The sequence below is a fragment of the Phaethon aethereus genome (assembly GCF_964289735.1).
Source record: "Phaethon aethereus genome assembly, chromosome: 19".
NCBI classification, from domain to species: Eukaryota; Metazoa; Chordata; class Aves; order Phaethontiformes; family Phaethontidae; genus Phaethon; species Phaethon aethereus.
In genome coordinates, this window is record NC_138595.1 from 9,369,436 (window position 1) to 9,385,769 (window position 16,334).

Sequence of the window (16,334 nt, forward strand, 5' to 3'; positions counted from 1 at the left end):
GCAGGAGTGTTGGGGGACAAGTAGATGCCACTCCTCCTGTCCCCAGGGCACCTACCCAGGCTCTGCAGGGCACTCCCATGGCCTGCCTGCCCCAGCCTCTGTTCTTTATCAAGCAAGGCAGGGAAATGCTGTTCTCCCCATTTTCTAGGCAGGGGGAAGACTTGTGTGGGTTCCCAGGTACTCGCAAGAGCAATTACTTGCAAGTAAATGTGTAGCCTCGGCCCTGCAGCCAGACCTCAGAGAGGGAACATGCCTATGGAGTGATGTCCAAATAATGTCCCAAAGCAAAGAGCAGCGGCTTTCTGTCCCTCCCACTGCACTGCATGAGCATCGTCGTACAGGATGGTGCCTCTCCTCGTCCCCGCCAGCTCCACTGTGCGCTCGCAGCTGCCTTGGGAGCCCTCCGCTCCCGTCGTGGAGGCGGCCTGAAAATGTCAGTCCTCGATGTAACGCTTGACATGGTGTCTCAGGAAGCCCGCTCATGCCGCGCTGTGCTTTGGCGGGGCCGGGCATGGAGCCAGAGCCGCCGTAGAAAAGGCATCCCTGGCATCCCACTTGCTTACCGCTTGCTTACCACTCGCTTCTCTCCCAGGTGAGGCCTTGGGGATTAAATACCCTGTGCAAGTGCCATACAAGCGGATCAAGAGCAATCCGGGGTCAGTGATAATAGAGGGGCTGCCCCCCGGGATCCCCTTCAGGAAGCCGTGCACCTTTGGCTCGCAGAACCTGGAGAGGATATTGGCTGTCGCCGATAAAATCAAGTTCACCGTGACGAGGTACGTGGCCAGAGGTATCAGTAACCCTTCCGAGCGGGAGGGGAGAGGAGGGAGCCAACCTAAATGCACCCCCAGCTCTGCCAGCCCTATCGAGGCAGGGCTGTAAATACTATAAATGCCTCCAGCCCCCGAGACAGCTATTAAGTTGGCAGGTAACGGTTCAACAGAAAGGAGGGGACCGTAAAATAGAGACTCTTGCTCTTTCCTCCTGTTTGCTGCCTGAGGAGGTGGTGGAGAAGGTGCTGATGGAAGAAAATGGTGCTTGGTGCGATGGCTGTGTGGGCAGAGAAATTTCAGCCGCTTTTCTAGGAGTCTTGAGATGGGAGAAATGTTGCGTGGTTTATTGCCGGTGAAGGGCAGCGCTCAGAGAGGCGCTGGGCACTGGCCATTCGCGAGGGGGTCCTGCGGGCTCTGCAGCCGATGGACACAAGCGGGAGGGGAAAGGCACTTTATCACCCTATCACTGTAAGGTGAAACCAGGAAAAACAGGCTTTAAGTGTGGCTCCACCACCCTGTCGCTGGGCCACGCTGCCTGTTGTCTTACTGACGCGATGCATGCTGCCCAAGCAGAGCTCCCGTCGGTCCCGCACGAGTCGTGGCACAGCGTGCGAAGGGCAGGCTGATCCCTAACGTGGGCCACGGGAGGATGCTCGGTCCAGGCATGTTGGCTTCCTAGTGGCGTTTCATTTTAAATGTCCTTTTTTCCTTATTTTCTACAGGCCTTTTCAAGGACTCATCCCCAAACCTGGTAAGAGATGATGCCTTTTTGCCTAAGAAATGCATTGGCCAAGCATTTAGTGGTGGTCCGAGAGTTGTAAGCTGTGGATGGTGTGCAATAATTTTATCAGCGGGAGGAGGATTGCCCCTGACCTCACTTTCTTGGGCTTCCCACTTTGTTTTATTGGTGTATGGTGCATTTGCTGAAGTTTCCCTGACCGAGACAGCTGGCCTCAGCATCACGCATCGGCACTGCTGCTGTTGCCTTGAAATTATGGCATTTTTCAAGAGCTAATCTAGAGCAGGGATCGGCGTTCTGTGTTTAAGAAGGCACACACTTTCATAAGCGTTTTCTTAAATTAAGTGTTGCAGTGAGCTGGCACGTTTGGTGGTGAGGGAGGGTCATGGGAAGGGGGTGATTAACCACAGGGTCTGCATCGGGCTGCAGCAGCACGGCAGGGAAAGCCCTCGCCGGCTTGTGGGCGTCCCACATGCGGATACACCGGGGGGGATGTGGGAGAGGGGAGGATGTGGTGTCTGGGGTGCACTCCATAATCACCGTCCCGGAGCCGTGCCCGTCCCCGTGCATCGCTGCGGTGGCTCTGTCCTTGCTTCTACGCTGCCCAGAAAAGAGAGCTGCTGTTAGAAACGCGGGTAAAGACCTGTCTCAGTTTTAAATGTCTGTAATTACAACTGTTGGAAGAGCACAGATGGGTGCAAAAAATGTTGTCGTCTTTATTGATGGCTTCCTTGGCCAGCCTCCATGGGGATGGCACAATTTAGGGAAGACAAATATGACAGAGAGGGAAACATTTATATGCCCTTACTGGGAACAGCAAAAAGGTGTTAGACACCCGAGAGGGCTCTAGCAAAAGGGGAGCTGTCTGAGAAATTCAATCCAGGGCACGGTCCGAGCGTTGACCCTCTAATTCCTTTTTTATGGCCCAGCCAAGTCGAAGGGGCAATCCCCTGAGACCTCCACAGACCCTGGATTTAGACTATTTTCTTTTGGTCCTGGGCAGTAAGGTGCTGGCTCGCATCAGCCGGACCTTAAATGAGCCTCCGGTGACATGCATGAACTTTGGTTTTCCACAGCATTACATGGCCATGATGCCAGAGTGAGCTGAGGATGTATCTGCTCCTCCAACCACATCTTGTCTTCCCCTTTCTCCGCTGTAATCGGTATAATTACGTTAAGAGACGCTGATCTGACACAAATCACACCATTAACAAAGGAGCACATCAGAAGGCAAATACTTCAACCTGCCAGCTGGCTTGGAAATGCAGCTTGGTAGATAGAGATGTAGAGGGAATTGATTTTCTTTTCGCTGCACAACATTTTTTTTTTCCTCCTTCTCCAGCTGAATGCTCCCACCACAGGCTAGCCCATGCTAGCACAAACCCAAAGGCATATTTTATTCTGTGTATTGTGGTACCCAAGCGGGCTCGAAAGGCGGTTGCGGCATCCTTGCCGGGCTCGGGGCTTCACGCCCTCTCCTCCCACGGGGGTTTTAAATAAAATCAGTCACAGGTGAGGGGTTTTTCATACTTGACATCTCAATTTTTTATAGACTATTTCATATATTTGCTACATCTTCAGAGATAATTCCAGGACTTATAATTATTTCCTAGCTGTCAGACTACTGTTGGAATGTCTCCTTGAGAAACAGACTATTTGTATTTTGCCCCCCCCCCCCAAATCCCCATTGACAGCAATTAACCTCTCATCTGCTTTTCCACCCCATTACACCAAAGTGGATGGTGGCAACACAGTGGTACATCCACTGCCTTGGCTTTGATCACTTTTCATCTGCCTTAACAAAATGAATGATTTCCAACTAACCATAGATCATTAAAAATTTAAATTTAAGAGTGTTCTTTTTACCTCATTCTTATGTAGTAAAGTTCTGCCATGTAAAATGAAGAGCAGCGGCAGGAGTGCATGCTTGGCATTAAAACAAAATCAATGAAAATCACTTTTATTTCGCAGAGGAACGTTAAAATGAAAGCCATAGTTACTCCCAAGCAGGCTGGCATCGCAAAGGTGTGTAAAAGCTGGAAATCCCAGGAGATGGCTGTATAAATATAAGGGAGGTTACATTTTTTGTGGATCATTTTGGCCAAAAATTACATTAAAAATACACATTTTAAGGGGAAAAGGGAAATTTAACATAAGCTTTTTTATTATTGTTATTATTTTAGGGTGATTTTAGGTGCCTTTAGGTTAAATTATGGGGTTTAATTTGCTTTAAACCAGTTGTGCACCTCCTGCATTGCAAAGAGCATTCCGGATAACTGCAGGACTGTGGAGGTCCAGCCTCCGGATCCCTCTCTTTTGGGGACAGCCATTTTTTAAGCGTGACAGAAATGGATAAAAGGATTTCCATACAATCTGAGTTCCAAGCGGGCTTTTTCTCAAGATTATCTGTAATTTCTCTGTCGAGATGGTATCTCCCCGCTAATGGGTCGCAGTTGGGGGTGAGGCTGCTGGCGCAGAGGCGGCGGGGGGGCGTGTGCCTGCAGGGATGCTGTTTCAGAAGGTGTTTTTTGGGGAGGAAGGAGGCTGGGTTTGGGAAAAATAAAGCTGGTGGTGCTTCCCAGTGCCTGGAGGAGGTCAGGGGCTGCCACCCCCTTCTGCAGTGCGGATTTGCAGCCTTTCGAGGGTGGGACGATGGCCCCAAGGTCACCGGTGCCTCTGCCAGCACTTTACCTGCGTGGCTCCCCGGGGCTTTAACCCGGGAGCATAGCCCTCCTGGCGTCCTGAGACTTTTCTTTTGATTTCCTTTTCTTTTTTTTTCCCCCCACTGCTGGTATCTGCTCTGCGAAAAAGACCTTCAAAACCTCTTTTTCAAAGCAGAACAATCTCTCAGCATTAAAACAGAAGTGGGAGAGCAGGGGTGAAGCTCCAGCTCTATAAACACAGCACTTATCCTTTCTTTTCTTCTTTTCCTGAGGCACAGAGATATAAAACAGGCTTAATTCGAGCCTTTGGAAAAAAAAGAAATATCAAGCAGAAGTAATCTAGCACACACACACACAAAATCTTTCTGTATGTTAATTTTTATGTGCTTTGATTGAAAATGTACACCAGCTCCATCTGTCCTATTCCCCAAACTCCCTACCGCCCTGATAGATTATTTCCCATACTCCAATTAATAAAGTAGGGCAGCCAGTGTTCTTTAATTAAAAAAACCACACATCCAGGCATCCTTTTTATATATATATATTTTTTTTTTAATCACGAGAGCACAATCCTCCACAAGACTTTGATGAGATGTGCCTCGCGTTGCAAACTCCTAGCAAGAAAAACAGAAAAGAGGAAAGCGCTTGATGGGGTGATGACGGGAGCAGAGCGCATCTCGCTCCATCACAGGTTGCTTTTCGAGGTCCGTGCCCCTCTCCCTTCACCCCCCAGCCCCAACGTTTAACCCTCGCGGGAGCAGCCGGGTTATTTTTCCTTCTGATCTGCCTTCCCGTTAGCCGGGCGAATTATGTTCTAGTGTTCAGCTGGTTAGTGTTTCTAGTCTGAAGGTGAAAATTCAAGCGGGTAGTGTGAATAGCTATGGAGCTTCAAGGGCTGTTCATAAGCACCTCCGCGATTCCAATCACCTTTTTCTTTGCCTATTTTTTGTCTCCTTTTCCCTTTCCCTGCATGTGTGGCACCCTCATGCCGGCGGGAAGGCAGAGCCATCACCCAGCTCATCCCAGCCCTTGTGCTTGCTTTGCTCTTGCCTCCCTCCCGCTCCCCGCCAGCCTCATATCCTGCCATGTCCTTCTGAGACCCCAAAAGCCCCTTTTTTCAGGGTGCTCATTGCACGGCGAGATGGGTGCCGCTCCATCCCACTGTGGTCCGGCACTTAGGGGTGCTCTCCGTACCACGCGGCGCAGCGGCCGTGAGCCTGGTGGGATGCCTCCCATGGTTAAGGCTGAGCAGCACGTGTGGGTTACCGGGACAATGAATTTTAATTATCTTTCTTAATCAACATGATTTCCTAACGGCACCTTGAAATCTTCACCTCAAACGCTGCAAATGCCTTTGAGTTGCTGCCAACCAGATGAAATGCTGTGCTGCCCTTCCGAAACGGTTTCTGATTCGTATTGAAAAGGTGCTGCTGTATGCTTCCCTTCCTCGCTGCCTGCCCGCGCTCCTGCCTGCCTGCAGTCTGCCTGCGCTCCTGCCCATGCCTCTGCCTGCATTCCTCCTTGAGAGAGGCTATGCCAGAACCTCGTTCCCTCTTGGCTCGGACTCTAGCTTGGCTTTCCCAGCGCCGGCGTGGCCCATCTGCATCTCTTCCCCTTTGCATTGTGTATTTGCCTAAACATTTTGCAGGGTGGGTGCTGCCCACAGGGTGTCCACGCAGGCAGGGTGTCACCCAGCGATTCCGGGGACCAGGAGACGGGCAGCATCCGTTATTTTCCGGCTGGGTCCTGCTGCGTGGCAGCGAGCGGCCGTGCTGCAGCCACCAGCCGCTTAGGGCAGGATTTGTGCCTGCCTGCAGCCCAGGCGGTGCAGGGTCCGGCTCAGCGCCCCGGCTCAGCGTGGTCTGCACTGACGCGGCGCCTGCGGCTGCCCTGGCCAAAACCCACAATTTCGGCTCCTTTGGTGCCGCTGAACCGAAGCGCTCTCCCCGCGCAGGCGGTCGGGCCGGGGGCAGCGGCAGAGCTCTTGTCTCCCGTGTGCTGTCTCCCGCTTTCCTGAGCCTGCTTGAAACGTTTGATGCATATTTTGAGCTACTTCAGATTGCTCTATCTCTGCTCAGCAAATTCAGACACGCACCCCTGCTCTCTCCCCCCATCCCCTCCAGTTTGCTGGTGCCCAAATGCTGCAATTCGGCAGCAAGAGCCTCTCTAGTGCCGGGACCTGCAGCCCCCGTCCCCGCCGCCGGCTCTCCCCAAGCTGCTGGCTTCAGTGTCGTGAGCCACTTCATTCCTCCTTTAGCCCATCATGCAGTTCCTGGCCCTAGCCCCGTCGCTGCTGCTTTTCCCCAGGAAATTCATTCCTTTTTGATATTGCTCATCACTTCAGAGTCAGTGGTGAGCGCCAGCCTCTCCTTAGGGATCCCTTTTTCTCCCATTCCCCCGCCGTCGCTGCAGAACTGACACAGTTTCCCTGTTTGCTTTTCATCTGCTTTAACCTCAGATTTTTTTTCCTTCTCTGGTGCAGCCGCGCAGCACAACCGCTGCTGCTTTGGCACATGCCATAAATGCTGCAATTCGGCCGCGCGTCCCTGGGCACATCTGGTCCTCAAGATGCTCAGGAGTGCAGCGTAGCTCGGGGGATGCTCGCGGGCTCAAGCACATCCCAAAACAGGTCCCTGGTGCGCGGTGGAGAGCCCAGCCTGCCCACCCAGCTCACTGGGTGGTTATTTAGCTACTGAAAGCATCTCTGTGCCAAGGGGCCTTGGGACCGGAGGAATTTTAAGCTGCTAGGCACGGTGTCATCCTGGGTTTTGCTTTTGTTTGTGACCAAGAAACCAAGCTGCAGCACTCATGGCTCTCTTTTTCTTTCTCTCTCTCTCTTTTTTTTTTTGTCTTCTTTTAACTTGCGCTGTAGCCCCTAGACGGATAACATCATTGGAAAAAGCCTACGCTGCCTTGAATGGTACGTAGCTCAGTTGATGCATCGTAGATGGTAGCAGACAAGAAATGCACTTGCGTTTTAATATAAGAATGAAAATGTCTTAAACCCCCAAATTTCAGGTATTTTTTTTCCTCTCTGCTCTATTTCCCTGTGATACCAAGAACTGAATGATGCAGGATGTGTTTAACAGTATTTTATTGTTGTTATTAATCCTCTCTGCATTTCTAAATGCTGTTGTGGCAATCCCTGGGCATCGGTTCTGCTCCAGACAAACCGACCGGCCACATTATCCTCAGCTCATCCATGCGTCCAAGCAATTAATTTGTTAAAAAATCCACTTGCCATTCACAAGGAGCTCTTGCACAGATTTGGGTTGGAGTTTTTTGCTTTGCTTTAACACATACTCGGGGCCAGAGCTGGTGTGCAGTGGTGTAGGCTCTGCGGATTTAACATATATACTAATTTACAGGAGTAACGAAGAGCTCGCCTGCCTGTCTCTGCAGCAGGGCACAGCGTAAGTCCAGCAGATCCAGCCTTAGTCCCATCAGCTGGGACTCCGGCCCCGTGTCTAGACGCTAATTGCCTGCTCCTGCTTTGAAAACATGCGTATGTTGAGCTAATTCAAACTGTGCTTAAACCTGACTTACTGTGGAACAGCCTCAGTAAAAAGTCAGCGCGTTTATTCCGCATTTACACAGCGGTGTCACTGAATTGCAGCCATTGAAGCTGGAAGGGGCGAAGAGGCGGGTATTTATCCTCTTAAGATTGAGGGCCAGATCCTGACCGCTGCAAGCAGCCTTCCCCAGCGGAGTGTTTCTTTGACACGACTGGGATGGCCTGAAGGAGGGACGTGAGCCGCTTTCCCGGTGGGATGTGTTGGGCAGTGGCCGTTTCCCTGATGAAATGGGCTTCGCGCCGGGCGTTTGGGTCACGGGAGGTTGTTACTCTGAGCGCGGCGGCCGGGGGGAGGACGCGCGGCGCCTGGAGCAGCACCCCGGGATGCTGGCGGCGGCACGGGGAGGAGGAAGGCTCCGCCGGGTACCCTGCCCGGCCGTGCCGTGGCGGCGCCGCTGAGATCTGGGCTCTGCACGTGGCATCGCAAATCCCGACAGAACCATTATTTATCTGTGGGATACCCTGGCTTTGGTTTTGTTGCGGTTTTTTGAAGTCACTAGAAGAATAGGCGCTGTTTTGGATCCTCTTGTCCAACAGCAAACGCCTAAATCCCGTTTTTAATAACTATTAAATACAACTTGGCATTTCTAAAAGAAACGTCGAGCTCTGACAAGTCCTATTGGAAAGGAGCAAATGGTGCTTTAAAAATATGACCCGTTGTACGCAAGTGCCTGTGGGGAGAGCGGGGCTCTTCAGGCAAGCAGGATTGGGAAAAAAAAGTTAATCCACTGGCTACTTTTTGTAACTAAAGAAAATATAAAATTGATAGCACAGAGCTGAAGGCAGCAGCATGCATAAACCTGCTTTATGGGAAGGACTCGGCACATTCCAGGGGTGCCGGCGGCTTCCTTGGGTCGATTATTTCCCAAACCCAAACGTCTAAATTCAAAGGTAGATGGAGATCCCTCTTGCCCGGAGCCGCCTGGGGACGGAGGGGCAGGTCCCCGCGAAGCGGTGCTGCCAGCCGGAGCCTCCTCTCTGGCTTCTCTGTTATGCATGCTCAGTTCCAGGTTTTTCATGGCATTCGTGTCCTTGGATGAGAATTTGGGTGTCCTGCCCACCGCAAGGCGGAACCCCCCCTCGGGATCTTGTTTCTTGCACTCAGGTCGCTCGGGGCATGAGCGGAAAGGAAAGAGCTGCTGCGTTTTTCAGTCCCAGAGAATTAAACAAGTGAGAACACTTAATTTTGGTGTTTCTTTGTCTGCTACCATCTACACATCCGTGCGGGTGTGTCTACACAGCCCAGAAACTGAGCATCAATGACAAGGAAGTCACAGAGGGAGCCTGCAGGGTTTGCCCCCCCCTGGCCTGGGGGGGGCATCGGGAGTGGCACCGCAAGGCAAGGTCTTGGTTCTTGAAATCAGAGCTCCTTGGAGACATTTATTTGATTTTCTTCTATTTTATTTATTTTTTGCTCCATCCCTTTCAAGCTGCTTTATTGCCATTTCTGGATTTGAAGCACAACTTGGCCCTGAGGTTCCTTCGCAGAAATTTCTCCCTTTTTTTTTTTCCCTAGTTATATCCAGTCAAAACTATTGTTTTCCAGGTGGAGAAGAGGTTTTTGAGGCCATACCCTGCAGTAGCAGAGTGGAGTGATTTAAGGGTGCCAGCTTCTCCCCAGGACCCTCCGCAGCAGGGTGGCCAAGGCGTGTGATTTCTGTTGGGGGTGCCGAGCGCTGGGCTCAGGGCTCCGTGCAGCGAGGCATGGACTTGCGTCAGGCTTCCAGCTTGCATTTAAAACGAAATTGCAAGCCGTGTGTTTGCTTAAAACCAAAATCAAAATCATGTGATTGCTCAAAATGAAATGAAATAGCTGCAGACCCGGGGCAGAGGATGCTCGGGTCCCTCCTGCCCAGGTTTGCAGGGCTCACCTTGATGCTGTAAATAACCATGCTGGATTTCCACCCCGCGGCGTGCCGGCCTGGGTGAAAACGCCTGCTTTGGGTGCGGTGAGGCTCACGGCGGCGATGCCGCCTCTGCGGGAGGAGAGCTCACCGCGCCGGCGCTGCGCAGGGCTGGAGGGGTGACCCTGGCGAGAGGCTGTTAAGGTTCATTCAGCTGCTGCTCTGTACCTGCGGGGTGACAAAGCATCAGAGGGGGCTGGTAGTGACCCCAGGTGTTTTTCCTGGAGCCCCCCAGGATGCTGAATAGCTGGGGGAAAAACCTACTGACACAGGCACGTCGTTGGAAGTGAGAGAACGGAGGAGAAACTGTTCGGCACGATGAGGATAATTAAAAAAGCTAGTAAAGCCAAGCTGATTATATGGCATATTATAAAACAATACTGTACTTAGGAGCCCAGCTATAAAAGTGCTATCTCATTCCTTGATATCACTTGTGGGAGCATTCGTGGCACTGAGGGCCTGAGTCTCCATTGCTTTGCATATTTTGCAGTCATTTACAGCACCGCAAAGCGGATGTAAAACGCTCTGAGCCGTGGCAGCGCCTGGCAGATGCAGATTTGGCAGCATTTTATAGCTACTTTGCACGGCTCTAAAAGGCGACGCAAGGTGCAGGCGCAGAGCGGCCGCCTCCGAGGTGTCCCCACGCCGCGCTGGCGCAGAGGGACAGAGACACGGTTGTGCCTTGTGAGAGTGGGATGGGTTTTCCAGGGGCTCGGAAAGAAACGGGGTATTTTATTCCCTGTCCATTTTTGCTTTGCAGATGAGGACGATGCCAACAGGCTCGGAGAGAAGGTGATTCTCCGAGAGCAAGTGAAAGAGCTTTTCAATGAAAAATACGGTGAGTCTCCCCTCTGCACGCGTTGCCAGGCCGGTTTGTTTTTGCTGACGGCAGCCGTAGTTAAAATTAATTCGACTGAAGGCCTCTATTTATAGGCCGAGCGCGCGGCAGCCTGCTGCAGCACAGGTTTCGTCCCACTGCTTCACGTTACAGCCTGTCCCCGGGGACGTTCCGCTGTCTCGCTCCCGGCAGGTGGGACTGTGACCTTCTTGCTGACAGCTCCTCCTTGGTGAGGGGAGGGAGGATGGGAAAAAAACACAGTCGAGGAGCAGGATTTGTTCAGTCTGGCTTCAGCCTTTGATGTGTTTTTAACGTGTCCTGAGCTGGCGTGAGCCACGGTGCGTGTGCTGAGCGTGCCTGCCCTGCGCCAGCCTGCTGGCAGGCAGCCCCTGCCTGCTCTGCCTGCTGGGCTGGGAGCAAGGCTGGAGCCGCAGCCCAACGTGAGGCACGGCTGGGGAAGAGCTCGCTGGAGCTGCGGCGGAAAAGGAGGTCAGGAGACTGAAGAAGGTCTGAAAACGCTGTTTGCAGGCTCCCTGTGCTGCCTAGCAAACCCGACCTTCCACCCGCCGCTGGGAGAAGGCGCAGTAGGAAGAGCCGGGTGGAGGGAGCGTAGGAGCCAGCCACAGGACGCACGGCCCCGAGTGGTGTCACCGTCTCAGCCTGGTGGGTACGGGCTGCTGCTGCTCATGGCTGTCCCCTTGCAGGCACTGGGGCACAGCTTGCATAAGTGCTGGGCAGTTATTTCTCAACCTGTGAGTCCCCAGGGCTGCGCGGCCGGGCCACAGCGGCTTGGTGGCACCCACCATTTGGTGCGGTGTCTCGCCTCCCCAGAATCATTGCCGGAAAGAGAAGGAAAATAGCTGAAAGGATAGTAAAGCGGTGGGGAACGTCATTCCTCTCCTTTCTCAAGTGTCTCCTCATCAAGGTTGCTCACCCTTCCTGCAAACCCTGTTTATTTTGGGGCGCTGCTCGCAGCAGCGACAGCACCCACACAGGCTGTGTGCCGCTTTGGGGGCGGATGTGCCTCGTCGAAGGTGCCAGCATACGGGCACAGCTCCCCGGGGAGGCTGGTGCCCATGCTCTGAGCATCCCCAGCACTCGCCTCATGTTGGGGCTGAGCCCACAGCAGGTCCCTGCATTTCCATGGTCCTGGCACGGTTTACGGAGCACGAGATGCCGGGTGGGCTGCAGGGACGAACCCGCTGCAGAGAGCCAGCGATGCGGCTGCGGGGCAGTGCACACCTCCAGGTTTGGGGCTTGCAGAGACACGAGGCTCTTGCAGTCAGGACCAGTGCATGGAGGGGGGATGTTCACTGCTCCCCACTGTGCAGGAACTAAAGGGTACCCAGAGAGATGGGCAGTGCGTTTAAATCGTGCAGAACGAAGTACTTATAATGCAGCAAGGAATTAAATTGTGCTATTTCACTGCCATAGGATATTGTGGAGGCCAAAGGGATAAAGTGATTCAAAGAATGGGCAGGAGAAATGTGATGTGATGATGAGTGATGGATGTGATCTCCACCCCAGTGACCCCCAAACCTGCTGACAGCCAGAGGCAAGAGGAGATGAGCAAATTTCTCCTATTTGCCTTCTCTCCTGGGCTATCTCCCACGCTGCTGCTGCTGGCCCAGCCACGGGCAGGCGCAAGCGTGGCGATGGGCGTGCTTTGCACAGAGCAGAGGTGGGTGTGCAAGTGCTGGTGCTGTAAAACTGTACAACTGTTTTTACAGTCTCCTAAATGGAGACTAACAGAGCAGGCAATAAATTGGGCAGGCAGACATGGAACAGCTGGGCGGGACGTGGCTGCAGCAAAGGTCGGGCATCACGGCAGCCGTGGCTGCCCAAAGTCCTCCCTGGGCTCTTGGTCCTTCGGTTCATTGGATCTGGAGCCCTGTGGGGTAAAGCCAGTGTGTTGTCCTCTGCTCTGCTGTTACAGGAGAGGCTCTGGGCTTGAACCGGCCCGTCATGGTGCCCTATAAACTCATCAGGGACAGTCCTGACGCCGTGGAGGTTACTGGGTTGCCAGATGATATCCCTTTCAGAAACCCCAATACCTACGATATCCATCGGCTGGAGAAGATCCTGAAGGCACGGGAGAGCATCCGGATGGTGGTTATAAACCAGCTCCAGTAAGTTCCCCCAGCTCTGCCACCAGGGAAGGTTTCTGTTCGTTAAGCGTTGCCCTTGCTTCTCCAGCCACAAGTGCAGTAAGTCACCGCGGGGCCAACGGAGCAGGGCCACCGGAGCGGGGCCACGCCACCACGTACCCATGGAGGACCTGCTCTGTCCCCAGCTTCCACTCTCCTGTGCCACAGGGACATGCTCGGCCATGGGTGGGCAAAGAATTAGCGGGAATGGTTTATCCCCTCTTGAGCAGTTTGAGATGATGATGCTGGGAAGGCGCAGGCATGGGGGCAGATAACAGGATGGCTCAGAAACCAAGCTGAGTTATTTTGGGTTGCTTTCCTCTGGGGAGCGGTGGGGAGGCTCCGTGTCCCATCTCTGCGCAGGGGGGTGTCGGAGGAGGCAGCTCGGGATCGGGGTCTGGGCTGTGTCCCAGCACAAGCAGGCACGCAGGGGAGAAACGACGGCGCCCGCCGGCTCTCACCCCCTTGTCTCTTACACAGGCCGTTTGCCGAAATCTGCACTGAGGCCAAACAAACAGGTAAGCGGAGGGCTAAGAAATAACCGTGGCTTTCCCTGCTGTGTGGCAGAAAGAATATAGAGGCAAAACGGATGGGCATCATGGGGAGGCATTCGAGCCTCCCGCGTCCCCAGGGGAGGCTGGGGAGAAGATCCTACCTGGAAAAAGAAAAGTCAGGCTCAGCATCTGTTCAGGAGCAAACCATCTTCTTAGATGATTGCACTTCTGTGGGCTGGGGAGAGACTGGGCTGTTAGACTCAAACTTTCAGCATGTTCTGGAGGATTTGATTATCCCTTTCCTATTAGCAATTTACTCACCATGAGCAATTTATTCACTGGTTAAAGACCTTAATTTGAGCCATCATTTAGCAATTGAGCTTCTAAGGAAACAAGGTTTCTGTGATCACTGGGAATGCGTTTCTTTCTCTGTTCCATCCTCCCCAATAACTCTCAGCCAGTTTTAATCAAATGTGTCAGAATTAGCAGCCCCAGAGATAATTAGGAACCTATTAGTTTTATGAAAAGAGGTGGCTAGGTAGAGAAGGGAGATCTGGCAAGCGAGAGCCTGCCTGTAACCTGATGTAAAAAGAGATGCAGAAGAAATTTTATATATGCAGATATATGTGGGCATATCGTCATCACAGCTGGCACCTTCGTGGCCCCAAAGCATCCAGCACGGACACAAGTCTGTAAGATATCAGGATCTGTAAGTGCTGGAGTTTGGGATTTGCTTATTTTGGGAATTTTCTTCACCGGTGCCTGAAGAAAGTTGGCAGCTCCATGCCAGGTCGTGGAGGCCAAGCCTGTGGCACCGATGGTGATGCTCAGCGGGAGGCACGATGGGTCCCCGCGTTCAGGGGCTGCTCGCCCACCCACTGTGCTCGCAGGGCTCGGACACCTCATGCCTTCCCTCTCCCTGCAGAGAAAGACACCAGCGTTCCCAAACGGAAGCGGAAGAGGATCTCTGAAGGGAACTCGATATCCTCTTCTTCCTCATCTTCCTCTTCCTCCTCTTCCAATATGGAGTCTACATCATCAACAAATCAGATCTCACTTGTGGTAAAGCCTTCCAAATATTAGGGGGGTTGCTGCCTACCTATCTTTCTGCTTCAGGATGCTGCTCTCTGCTCTCCTCGACCCGTCACCACCTCCCTCTGCCTGACAAACACTATAAAGGGTGACGTAAAATGGCACAAGTGGGTTTGGCGAAGGAGGGGACGCACCTTTGGGGCTCCCTTGTCCTGCCGGCTTTGTCTGGGGGATATCAGCGAAGCAAAGCACGCGCTGCCCCTCGGGGCTCTCCCGCATCAATCCTCCCAAGTGCCTCGGGGGGATGCTCCGCGTTAGCGGGAGCTGCGCATGAGACAGGCTCGAGCAAACCCCCCGACCCCACCGGGTTGAAACGCCGGCACTGGTGGTGTCGCCTCGGCCCCGGGGCACCTCTTGGCGGTTCCCCCGTGGTCCGAGCTGCGCCGGGCGCGCTGCTCCAGCTCCGTCCCGGGAGCGATGCAGAGCTCCGGCGTGCCGCGAAACTGCAAAAATAGGAAATGAAATCGGGGAGATGCATCCAGCTGCTCTCCCTCAGGGCTTGGCTTCGGTTGTGGATGATACCAAATGCTTTTAAGAAATAATAAATTAAAAAATAAGGCACAAGAGAAATATAAACTTTGAAGGTTGTTTTTGTCAGGTTTGCTGGTGGTATTTTGGTTTGGGGTTGGTTCTTTTCTCTTATTTGGAAAGTGGGAGCAACAGCCCGTGTCGGAACGTGTCAGAGACTTGATGTATGCATGGTTTTGTGTTGTGTCCTAACAAGAAACTTTTGCCTTTTCTCTCCCTCTCTTTCAGCAATGGCCCATGAACATGTACATGTTAGACTATGGTGGTCTAAACGTCCAGATCCCAGGACCTCTTAACTATTAGACCTCAATACCGAATAAGAACCTCAAATGAAAGAATAAATAAATAAATGTAATTTATGTAAAAAGTGTATATTCCAATATGTATCAATGCCTTTTAGTTTTTCCAATGATTTTTACACTATATTCCTGCCATCAAGGCCTTTTTAAATAAAAATAAAAAGTGTTGCCTTGCTCTTAAAAGTACTTATTTTATTACGTAGATTATTGATAAATAGCATTTATAGGTACGAGTAAGTGCAGGAGGGCACTCCTGGACAGACCTTGTCACGCTTCAGCTGCTCAATAAAATCCTTAGTGTCACCAGTGCGTGAAACCAAGAGGTTGGACACGTTTTAATGCTTCATTTGCCAATGATGTCTTCAATTTAGATCAAAGGCGTAAAAATTTACCTGCAGAGCTGCCGGAGGAGTGGTACCAAACCGCAGTGGTGACAGACGAGGGAACCAGCCCTTATGAGTATCAGAGACCTGCGCCCGCAAATCCTCGTTGCTCCGGAGCTGACGTGGGTTTGGATGAAGCGGGAAGGGGGTTTCATGCCTCCCAAGGAGCGAGATCCCCCCCAATCCCTCTGGTGTCTGGCCTCCTGCTGCCCCAGACTTCGAAGCAATTTCAGTTGCGTGTGTTTAACCGGCTTCTGAACCAGGAAAAGATTTTCATCCGGTGAAGTTTTTCACTATTCATGATTTTCTAAGAGGCTTTGATACCTTATGGGGAGGAAGCTCTCGCAGTAAATACAGGCTGATCCTGCTGATGCTCCACAGGTTCCGTAACGCTGGACCAGGAGCTGCGAGGGTCATTGCTGGGAGCATCCAGGGGCGTCCCCGGGCTCCTCCGTGCCGCTCCGCCCCATCTAAGAAGAAACCCAGTAAACCCAGGGCTGTTATTTGAGATTCCTGCAATTTTAATTCCATTCCACTCGCAGAGTTTGGCAGCAGAAGCTAATGATGCCGACCACCGCACGTATTTCACTTGTGCTTTGCGTCCGCGGAGAGCCCTGCACGGGCGAGACGCGGCAGGAGCGAATGCCGGCGCGAGGGCAGCGTAAGGAGCCAACGAGAAGAAACATCCCGCTTTGTGTGTAGGTAAATGCAGCCCAGCACGAGCCCCCAGGGAAGTGAGATGCCCTGGGGCCTGTGGCTTCGGTGTCGTTCCAAGCAGCGACGCGCAGCGTCACTGTGGGTGAGCATTGCCTGGGCGTCCCTCGCAGCCTTTTCACGGAGCAAACCTGCCCAGAAGGCAGCGGCCGTGGTCCGCTGGAGGGTGGGCGGTAGCAGACACAG

General features: G+C 52.7%; 1 protein-coding gene across 1 annotated transcript in view; it reads left to right on the plus strand.

The window, feature by feature from the left end:
- The window catches only part of GTF2IRD1 (GTF2I repeat domain containing 1), a gene marked incomplete at its 5' end in the record, with an annotated part of 45,209 nt that extends 29,973 nt beyond the window's left edge, over window positions 1-15,236 (plus strand). Inside the window, 8 exons of the mRNA XM_082008514.1 lie at window positions 593-776; window positions 1,496-1,524; window positions 7,048-7,095; window positions 10,414-10,491; window positions 12,428-12,620; window positions 13,119-13,156; window positions 14,058-14,194; window positions 14,981-15,236. Of these exons, the coding sequence (XP_081864640.1) occupies window positions 593-776; window positions 1,496-1,524; window positions 7,048-7,095; window positions 10,414-10,491; window positions 12,428-12,620; window positions 13,119-13,156; window positions 14,058-14,194; window positions 14,981-15,055 (782 nt within the window). The 3' untranslated portion in view covers window positions 15,056-15,236. The remainder of the gene's footprint in view (window positions 1-592; window positions 777-1,495; window positions 1,525-7,047; window positions 7,096-10,413; window positions 10,492-12,427; window positions 12,621-13,118; window positions 13,157-14,057; window positions 14,195-14,980) is intronic.
- Between the last annotated feature and the right edge of the window lie 1,098 nt (window positions 15,237-16,334).